This window comes from Cydia strobilella, chromosome 2, assembly GCF_947568885.1.
Source record: "Cydia strobilella chromosome 2, ilCydStro3.1, whole genome shotgun sequence".
In the NCBI taxonomy this organism is placed as follows: domain Eukaryota; kingdom Metazoa; phylum Arthropoda; class Insecta; order Lepidoptera; family Tortricidae; genus Cydia; species Cydia strobilella.
In genome coordinates this window covers 29,409,386-29,420,825 of record NC_086042.1, presented here as the reverse complement: position 1 = coordinate 29,420,825, position 11,440 = coordinate 29,409,386, and the positions used below count along the sequence as shown (strand labels likewise).

Sequence of the window (11,440 nt, the reverse complement as noted above, 5' to 3'; positions counted from 1 at the left end):
ACGAGAAACTGGCCACGTTTGTTGTTTTCAAACCTCGGGCAGCTATTGGTAAACACTAATACCAGGTATCTGACGTCGATCTTCATTTTCTGACGTCTGAGAGTATACTCAAAGAGCATATAATATTTCGATGGTCTTGCAAATGTATGTTAAATTTTTAATTTAGCTGCGTTTTATATTTTGTTAGTACCTAGTAGTAGCAGTAGCACCGCCCACAATCTCTCTGCTTTGCCTCAAGGTTGACTGGTAGAAAATGCTTTTGGCATTAAGTCCACCTTTTGTACGATAAGTTTTTCTTTTGTGCAATACTGAGAGTACCGAGGGATACTAAAGTAGAATCCTGAGCATAGTGAGGGATTCAAGTGTGTTACGCCCGAGATGGAAATAGTTTTGCTACCATGTGACACATACTGCTTTTCACATCACATATGATGTTTAAAAATATTTTTTAAGCTAAAAAAATAATGTACAGAAAAAATTAAAAATCGTGTCCTAGAACAGAAAAGTGTTACTTTGATCCCTCCTAGCGAGGAAGAAAAGTGCCACTGATCCCTCCTAGCAGGCAAGAAAAAGCCCGTTTTGGAATTGATGTGTTTTTTTTTACCGCCAATATGTATGCAGCATTATAGCCTGCATTTATAAATTGTATGGCGCTATGCAATTTCATCATACGTGCTCGCGTTATGCAAGTTGCATTGTGTGATTATAACGGCACATGCAATGTTAGGTCGCTTATTATGCATGTGCACCAGGCATATGAGATGCATGACAATATTTTAACCGACAACAAAAAAGAGGAAATTCTCAATAGCTGCTATTGTTACATTAATATACCTGCTTTACGGGTTCCGTACCTCAAAAGGAAAAAAGGGAACCCTTATAGGATCACTCCTGCGTCTGTCTGTCTGTCCGTCTGTTTGTCTGTCTGTCTGTCCGTCTGTAACAGCCTATTTTCTCCGAAACTACTAGACCAATTAAGTTGAAATTTGGTACACATATGTAAGTTTGTGACCCAAAGAAGGACAGGGAGCCATTTTTGGGGGATAAACGAGAAAATTAAAAAATAACGTTTTTCAAACTATATCGTGTTACATATCAAATGAAAGAGCTCATTATAAACATCGCAAATATATATATTTTATCATTTTAGGATTAACAGTTTAGAAGTTATTCAAGAAAATGGGCAAAAAATTACCATTCCCCCTTTATCTCCGAAATTACTGGGTCTAAAATATTGACAAAAATGCGCAAAATAGTTCTTTACCTATAGATGACAGGAAAACTATTAGAAATGTGCAGTCAAGCGTGAGTCGGAGTTAATAACTTAGTTTGAGATCTTTTTTACGTATGTTTGTCAAAGAAGGTGGTATTTAGAAAAATAGTGGAACTGCTCTTTTTTTGTAAAAAAGTTATTACAGGCTTAAAACTTACCCAATTAATGTCAATGTTCATTTTAAACATAGGGTCAAAGAAGGAATAGTGGCTCTGTAGAAAATAGCCTGGTACAGTGGCTCAAGCCATATATGCGTATTGGCTTGAGCCACTGTACCCGGTACTCCTTGACCCTACTTATTAGACTAAATGTTCTTATAAAACAAGTTGATTTTGAATCCAGGTGACCAAATGAAGTGATAATAATAGGACCAACTGTGGAGCGTTCAACGAAAGGACTAGCTTTTTTGAAGTCTGTCAATAAATTCTACTGTAAATATGTTTACGCCATCTAAAATCCCAAAGCAATTGCTGTCAAGCAATGTCATGTGTTACCATAACATTCATAATAATAAATAAATATTATAGGACATTCTTACACAGATTGACCAAGACCCACGGTAAGCCCAAGGAGGCTTGTTATGGGTACTCAGACAATGATATATATAACATATAAATACTTAAATACATAGAAAACACCCATGACTCAGATACAAATATCTGTGCTCATAACACAAATAAATGCCCTCGCCGGGATTCGAACCCAGGACCATCGGCTTCACAGGCAGGGTCACTACCAACTAAGCCAGACCGGTCGTCATATTTTAGAAGCTAAAACTCTCGCTCGTCATATTCATAATATCATAATTTAGGCAACCTATAAACCTTCAATTGAAATGCAACGTTTCATACACAATTACCATCGAGCTGCATTTGAATCGATACAAATTACACACTTCATTGACATTTCTTGTTGTTCTAACATGTACTCTATTGTTTACACAATAAGGTTGGTTTTTGTTATGTGATGAAATAAGATACGTTGTCTGGTGTGTAAGTGATCGAAATTGCCCGTTTCCTCTGTGCTGTGTCGATAGAATTGTAAGAGAGGCGTGAAGATATGCGATTGAGTATTTTGATAGCTTCATTCATAAATACGGGTATGTAGTTACTTTGGTAGGTTTATGAATGACAACAGTTAAATAAGGCACTTGTGTCACATTTAATAGGGGGTATCACTGCAATGTTCTGCCACCAGAGTACACCACTAGCCCGTTTAGTAAACCATAGAGTAACTTATACATACTGTACCTTTAACAGGTTTTTGACAAGTTTTCAGAGATGATAAAATATGACATTGATGCATCAAGGCGGTTTGCTTACAGAGGATCTACCGGGAAACGCGAATCCGAAAATTCGCTATCTGCTTCTTTATCGCTCGAATATGAGTGACAGAGATGTTAGATAAAGAAATTTTCTTGTTTCACAATAGACCCTGAGATTGTGGTAGTGGCGCCCCGGTAGACCTTCGCGTAATATTACTATTGAGATAAGTAAACGCCTGTCAAAATGATTGTAGCAATGTAATATCATAATACTTAACGTGTATGTCAGGCGTATTACAATTTGAATTATAGGATATGAATTCGATCTGGACTAGATATAAATCGGACCTGTCAGTGTCAAAAGTGACATTTCTTCAAGCAAACACGTCACTTTTGACACTGAAAGATCCGATCCATTTCCAATTAAAATTAGAATACTTACGCCTCGCTGTATGGGCAAGTGTACTGTAAAATGGGGTTACTTTGATTAGCGGGATAACATTTATTGTCGATTTTTAGGGTTCCGTACCCAAAGGGTAAAAACGGGACTAAGACTCCTCTGTCCGTCTGTCTGTCACCAGGCCGGTTTTTGCGTAATGGTACGGAACCCTTCGTGCGCGAGTCTGACTCGCACTTGGCCGGTTTTTCCTTTTGAGGTGCGGAACCCTAAAAAACACCATTCTTTCTTATAGGTACCTATATCGTCATTACATAGGTATAATATGCAATAATAACTATTAGGCAACCAGTCACATAGGGGTACAAATATGCATAAATATTTAGCTCAATACAATATTGCAAACATACATTTACATAGGAATTAAGTTATTAACGATTTTGGTATGGAAGAGGAAGGTATATAAGTAGTGGAAGTATGTGGGGAGTATTGTTTAAAGTATTTTTAACTGTCATCATGGTTTCGTTGTTATTGGTTGTGTTTGGGATAATCCCGTTATTAGGTAAGGTTTCTTCCAATTTTAGAATTTATAAAAATTAATAACAAATAACAATACCAAGGGCCTGACACTTTGATAGAGAAATATATCAAAATATAGTCTTATTGCAATTCCTATAAGAGGAAAGAGAAAATAGTGCCATGCTTTGTCCAAAGATACTCGTAGATATAATGCTTTCTCCTTGTCACCGACCGGGTGGCATCATAGGTAGGAGGCGATGGCTAAATACCGTAATGTATTAGTTGATGGTTTTCGAAAAAAAGTAAATGGTACCATTTATTCTGAAAAGTCCCATATTCAAACGGGTCACTCAAGTTACAAGCTTTTGAGAAACGGGCCCAGTAGGCACCATGACGTCATAACAAGACGCAACTCACGTTCTATTCCAGTGACTCAAACAGCCAATTATACAGTAAACGCAACTGATAGCAAATTTCGCCCTCCAATGACAAGTCAGGATGGCCGAGCGGTCTAAGGCGCTGCGTTCAGGTCGCAGTCCACTTCTGTGGGCGTGGGTTCGAATCCCACTTCTGACAAACTTTTTGCGTTTTTTTATATTAGTTTTATACTTTTTTTTTACTTTTTCAAAGAATTCGTTTATACGTTTATAATTGCTTTTATTACGTTCGTTTGTCTGGTTTGTCGTGTGTGTTTTACATAGATTTTCTATTTGTGATTTTAGTGAAGGGAATGGTTAAGTAGATAAGTTTAAATATTAAGAGATAAACTACCTAGCCTACATTAATATACAGAAGCCTCGTCTGCCAAAAAACCACATTGTGGTTTGACAGAAGAGTTATTGTAATTAATAGATGTAAGCATAAGCACGATTCGTAAATAAACGTTTTTTTGTAGAAGCAAAATAAAGCCAACTATCTAACATTTAAATTCCATCTTTCTTTTACTTAACAAGTTATTTATTGTCAAAAATGTAGTTTTATTTAACACGACTTACAAATTTGTAATCCGATTCGAACCGATCAATGTAATTTATTTACCTACTGTCAAAATTCTTTTGTTTCTTTCACCCAACCGCGCCAAAAATCATTATTAACCATACTTTAAATTTGAAAAACCTTGGAAGTTAATTGAATTTCTAAAATATTTTATAAAACATTTTTGAAACAGTGTCCTCCGAGTTCTACTCGTCAGAGAAGCAAGCTGATTGGGAGAGAATCGTTGGCGGCACTAAGGCCGCCAACGGGTCCTATCCCTACCAGGCTTCGCTAAGGGTCTACGGCGTGTGGCACTTCTGTGGAGCCTCCATTTTGACCCCTAGGGTCATCCTAACAGCAGCACATTGCGTGGAACGGTACGTTCTTTGTTTTTCATATCCTAAATCAGAAAGGAAACTAGGCCTTATAAGTCCTGACTAAGCTAGCCAGAAGTATAATAGGCTATTTTTTATTATAATTTACAAATGTTCGTATAACTTTGATAACCAACTGGTATTTTTTTAATCATTTATTTACATACAAGATTACAGATCAAGATATATATATATACAGTGGTACTACGTACTACTAACTAAATTAATAATTATTAGCTTAAATTTGAGGCATTGTACCAATACCAAGGATGCTGGCGGCATTTCCTCGCTGTATCGCAAAGGTTCTGCCATCTTGTGGGCTACATCGGAAGCATAAACTTCACATTTACGCCTCGCGCCAAAAAACTGACGGCTCCTGTGCTGCCCCCTATGTTCATGCACGCTCCCTAATATACGACGCGCGACGGCACTGCGTTAAACTGTACGATCCTTTCAGTGCCAGTTGCACCATCCGCACTTGACAGACTGATCAACGTCACCCGGCGCGCCGCGGCGGTTTACTATGAAATTTTCCATACAATAAAATTTTGCAAACTCTTTAACGATGACAAACAGTTTGGTGCAACCAACCCTTATTATTGCGATATGTGTTCTAGTTATTTTTCTGGACCAGAGCAGAGGGAAAACTTCTACTAAAGACCCTGGTGAAAATGTCCTCCTAAGGCCCAAGGTCCTACCTATAGTACCTCTTCAGTTCGATGAAATTTAAATCCTTTTCAATTGGAACAGAGTCGTTTTTGCTTTGTTTCTAAAAAAAGATCTAATAAATTCCGTAAAACTTCATCTTGAAGTTTAATAGTTATTTGTTATACAAGGGTGCAAAGTTGTATTTTACCCGCGAGTTTTAACACACGAGAAGTAAAATACATTTGCACCCGTGTGTAACACAAAACTTTTCCCCTCACTATAGCGAGGAAAATGCAACATCCACAGGCGTTAGATCATCTTCATCAACTGGACTCACTAATTTTTTTTACGATATTATAACAAAAAAACTGGAAATTCTGTACTTTTACGTGAGAAGTTTTTAAGTAAAAAAATTTTGACAATGTTGCCATTTCTGACGTATGAAATGTTAATGATGCGTTTTGAAATTGCATCGACTTAACTTGTGCGTTCAGAATTATATTTAACATAATTATTAAAAAACAAACGTTATTTATGGAATTTTAAGGTTTATGACTTAAAATCATTAAATAAAGCTAAATTTGGTATTTTTTGTTAGATTCTCAAACCATTTATTTAATGATAATTAATATCGAACGAACCATTATCATGAGCGTTTTACCTTTTGTTATCTGTCAAGCTACTTAAACACGCTCCATCCAAGGTCAAATTACTTTCCCCACTAGTGGATAAAACGCGTTTTTCCCCGCTTGTATTGAAGGATAACCGACAACTTTCCGAGCTAGTGAGGGGAAAAATAATAATATGAGGGATTCATGATTATTCTGATTCATTTCAGCATGCGCCCTCAATACCTCAAAGTGGTCGTCGGCACCAACCAACTTCTCTCCGGCGGGACCCCGTACGGGGTTCGTAAGATCGTCTACCACGAGAACTACGACAACTACGAGATCGTCAACGACATAGCCATCGTGTTCACGCAGGTTACATATCAAAATACCTGCAATTGATTTACCTATTGTTAAAACACCTTAACTACTCCCACTACAGATATAAATATACCATAGATGACGCAAATGCATCTACTTCGCGTGTCCGAACCCCGACCAAGCGTCGAGGTTGACCGTCGCTCTTGACAGTCCACGCGCGTCAGTTGTTGCAGCCGGACGTCCGTGAAAACTTAAAAAATGCTTCGTTGCGTGATAATTAACTGCAACAGCGCAAAAATTGCGAGCACCCAAAGGCAAGGACATTATTTCCTAAGTTCCTATCACATGTAAGTAGGTAATTTTAAAATTATATTATGCGTAAATTTTGTATGAAAAAGTCGGTACGCTTGGTTTCAATACAAATCCTGATATTTGCTTCATCTAGCGTACTCCTATTGTGCCTATATTAAATCTGTGACTCCCACCGACCGGCTAGAGTCGGGCCGCGCCAATCACAAAACATTATGTATGGCAGAAGCGATGGATTCAAATGAGTATGCGCACCGACTCCGTCCGGTGGGAATCGTACATAAGGGGATTCACCTAATTTTTAAATACCTAACGATATTTTTTCCTATTAAACATTACATTTAATGGACCTAAGTAAAGGACAAAACACCTAAACAACCTAATGCACGTTTTACCTAATGCTCGAAACACCTAAAGCTGATATACCTAGTACCTAAAGCTGATAGCCATTAGGTAGATCCATTAGGTATATTAATACCTAATGGACGATATACCTAAAGCTGATATACCTAGTACCTAAAGCTGATAGCCATTAGGTAGGTCCATTAGGTATATCAATACCTAATGGACGATATACCTAAAGCTGATATACCTAGTACCTAAAGCTAATAGCCATTAGGTAGGTCCATTAGGTATATCAATACCTAATGGACGATATACCTAAAGCTGATATACCTAGTACCTAAAGCTGATAGCCATTAGGTAGGTCCATTAGGTATATCAATACCTAATGGACGATATACCTAAAGCTGATACCTAATGGACAGTAAATTCCTAAAGTTGATTTACCTTTTTTACGCAGGAGGAGATGGAGTTTAGCAGCACGGTGGACGCTATTGAGCTTAACGATGAGCCGGTCGAGAAAGGGGAAGATCTGATCTTGACGGGATGGGGGACGACATCTGTAAGTCACTGTTCATGTTCAGTACCTAAATGTTGGAAGTCCGGCAATCACAGCAGCCTTTTTTCAAGCCAAATTTTGAGGTCACTTTTACTTAGGGCCGGCCGGCCCGACCACGAAATCGCGAAAAATAAATTTACCCTCCCATAGAAAATGGACCAGCAAAAATGTATGAAAGCCAAATTCTTTTTCGCGATTTCGGGGTTGGTCCCATAGTAAAAGTTGCTCAGTATAATCCCAAAACCTCCCTGGCAACGGGAATGCACTTATTTTTTTGCCACCGTGTAAAGGAACCGCACGCTGACGGCACGTCGACTGATAGGAACTGTAGTACACGCCAGAAACTGTGCCTATACAAATTGCAGTCGGTTTGCAGTCCGTCCGTATCGACCCTTAAAGGATTTGCCACACTGGATGCGTTCTGCGGTCAGCGGTCAGGTCAAACCCGTATTATGTTTGAACAACATTGATAGCAACCTTTGAAGTTGAAGTTTGACCTGACCGCTGCCCGCAGAACGCATCCAGTGTGGCAAATCCTTAAGGGACCCACTGACTATCAGTCCACCGGACGATATCGGCCTGTCAGTTAGAACAAAAATTTTACAGTTCTTAATAAGACAGGCCGATCGTCTGGCGGACTGATAGCCAGTGGGCCTCTTTAAGAATGACTCACGTTAGACCGGGCCGTATCCGGACCGGAGCTTCCGGCGCTTCGTTTTCTATGGAAAGCATCACGTGATCACTTATCATGTCATAGAAAAATAAGCGCCGGAAGCTCCGGCCCGGACACGGCCCGGTCTAACGTGAGTCATCCTTTAGACGGCGATGTTATTTTTGGGTAAAGATAGCTTTCCTTGATTTTCTAGGATGATGTGTACAACGATAAGTATTTTCCAGTACCCCGGCCGCCTCCCCAATGACCTGATGCAGTTGGAACTGAAGGCCATCACATACGAGGAGTGCAAGAAGGCCCACGAAGACATTAACGCGGTCTACGAAACTCAGATCTGCGCGCTGACTAAGAGGGGAGAAGGGGCTTGTCATGTGAGCGGTGTCTTTTAAAGTTTGCTTAATATGTATGTTCTTTTAGCGATAGCGTTATTTATAGAGCGAGCTAAAGGTCAACGTAGTGAGGAATCAGCATATCAGGAACTCAAAACAGTAACAGAGCGAAGAACAGAATGGATTACTATACAGAGAATAGCTCTAGAATAAGAAGAATAAGAATAAGAATATATTTATTTAAAAGAAAAAACCTTAATAATATTCGACAATATCCAGTGGCCCCACACTAGGCAATGCCTGTCACGTGGTAGCCGGGTTCGCATTAAACAACCAAAGGTTAAGTAAAAAACTAGGTGACATTAATAGAAGTAATAATTAAAGAAATTAAGTAATTTAAAGAAAGAAAATTAAAGAAAAACTTTGTCTCTGTGTGTGTGTGTGTGTGTGTGTGTGTGTGTGTGTGTGTGTGTGTGTGTGTGTGTGTGTATGTGTGTGAGTGTGTGTTGGGTTGCGCATGTATTAAGGCTACAGAGATTGTTAACATACGTAAGTGACGACCTTCAGCAGCATTTCAGTTTGACTGTAGTTAAGACCTTTCAACCAGTTCTTAATTACGAATTTTGCTTCAAGAGGAGACTTTTTAGATATGTTGCAGGCCTTTACTACTGTATTGTAAATATAAGGATGCAGGGAGTTAGGCAAACGCCTCGCGAATGCGGATTTTGTGATGGGAGTAGGAACTTTGAAGATTCGATTACGGATTAGGGTAAGATATTCTTCGGAATTTATAGTTTTTCGATGCACATGAGTTGCAACTCGTAGGATCAATAATTGTCTCACACTAAGAACATCCGCGTCTTTATAAAGGGTGACCGTTGAAAACCACCGAGGCTTCCCAAGCATGACCTTGAGCACAAACCTTTGGGCCCTTTCGAGAGGCAGTAGTGCAGAGCTAGTGGAGCCACCCCACACGCCAATGCAGTAAGACAGGATGGATTCGCATATCGAAGTGTATACAATCTTAAGCAATTCCCTCTTAAAATGATGATGACGATGTGATTCCATTTTCAATAGCAACTGCGTGACCGACGCTGATACAGTGATTAGAGTACCAATGAACAGGGTTGTGGTATAATCATGCCGAATTTCTCAGAGGTTTTACATTCAGCAACTGCCTGGATATGTGGGCCAGGTGCTAAAATAATCTGTACATTTTTTTTATACTACGTCGGTGGCAAACAAGCATACGGCCCGCCTGATGTTAAGCAGTCTCCGTAGACTATGTACGCCTGCAACTCCAGAGGAGTTACATGCGCGTTGCCGACCCTAACACTCCTCTCCCTCGTTGAGCTCTGGCAACCTTACTCACCGGCAGGAACACAACACTATTAGTAGGGTCTAGGGTCTAGTGTTATTTGGCTGCGGTTTTCTGTAAGGTGGAGGTACCTCCCCAGTTGGGCTCTGCTCTAGATCTGGAATGACATCCGCTGTCCTGTGCCCTACCACACAAAGCGAGATGTCATTCACAGTGCCCATACCTCTCTTGCATGCTCTTACATTAGTTTTTTTTCAACACCTCGCCCACTTCTGCTAAAGACCAGACTTATTACAGGTATAACAACGAACAAAGTATATCATAACACGGATTCAAGGAAATTTGTTTCTACTTAATTACTTATGTCAGGTGTACAAATTTTAAAAACCCTTTATTTACATACAAGTTAATACAGTGGTATTACGTAAACAAAATTAATAACTAGCTTAAATCTAAAATAGGCCCTTGAGGCAATGGCATTGTACCAAGGATGCTGGCGGCATTTCCTCGCTGTATCGCAATGCTGAATACGTTGTGCGAGGAAGCCGCCAGCTCTTCGGTCACCAGTTACATCAACCAGACGCTTCGCGATTTCTGCAAACAATTTGTGCGCGCTGGGACCCCATTGACCTAGAGTTTCAAAGAGTTCCAAATTACTTTTTGTTTTCAGGGAGACTCAGGAGGTCCCTTGGTCCGCGAGGGGCGGCAGATCGGCGTCGTGTCGTGGGGCATTCCCTGCGCCAGGGGCAAGCCGGATGTTTACACTAAAGTAAGTGTGGTTATCCTGTAATTTTAAAAACTAGATAAACACTTCTGATTGTAAAAGCCGATAAAAACAGATTAGCACACAACAGAGAACAGATTTGTATTTGTATATAAACCATTTGTATTTAGCCATAAAGTATTTAGCCGAAGTTGAAATCCTTTTAATAACCGATGTAAAACATTTAATATTTCAGTTATATTTATTTACCTGTGATTTTTTGTTGAAGATTGTGTAGGACCGGTTGTAATCGATATGGGCAAACCAAACATGATAATTATTCTCTTTTATACGAGTGTATATGTGGTATTTTCTATAAAAAGGGACCTTATTGTCGATGGCGCTAACGCCATTATTAACGATGCTCCGATATAAATACAATGCCGCGCGGCGCTGTCCCAAGTGGCAAAACGTACTAGTTACGTCATTTTTAAGTCATAATGACGTAACGGACGTCATAATGACGTATAAATGCTACCTGGGGTGCGGCGTAAGCGCCATCGACAATAAGGTCCCTTTTCATAAAAAATACCCCATATAAATTTTTATGCTAAATTTTATTTTTATTCCAGGTGGAAGCTTTCATGGGCTGGATAGAGAAGACCCTCGGGGACGATGATGAAGATCACTGGAGATACGTCAACAGGAAGATGGAAGAGGCTGGAAGGAGGAAGACAAACAGACACCGGAACGTCCGATTTTAAGTGACAATCCTTAACCAATTTGTACCAATTAAACAACAATTTGACTGACAATCATGATCCATCA

General features: G+C 39.5%; 1 protein-coding gene and 1 non-coding gene across 2 annotated transcripts; both read left to right on the top strand.

The window, feature by feature from the left end:
* Window positions 1–3,373: 3,373 nt before the first annotated feature.
* On the top strand, window positions 3,374–11,440 carry LOC134755011 (chymotrypsin-1-like). Its single transcript, XM_063691492.1, has 7 exons — window positions 3,374–3,496; window positions 4,622–4,805; window positions 6,289–6,433; window positions 7,491–7,592; window positions 8,487–8,633; window positions 10,580–10,678; window positions 11,245–11,440. Exons 1-7 carry the CDS (start codon window positions 3,412–3,414, stop codon window positions 11,374–11,376), a joined length of 894 nt encoding a protein of 297 aa, XP_063547562.1. The 5' UTR covers window positions 3,374–3,411; the 3' UTR covers window positions 11,377–11,440.
* Trnal-cag (transfer RNA leucine (anticodon CAG)) lies at window positions 3,946–4,029 on the top strand. The gene has a single exon. It is a non-coding gene; the product is annotated as a tRNA-Leu (tRNA).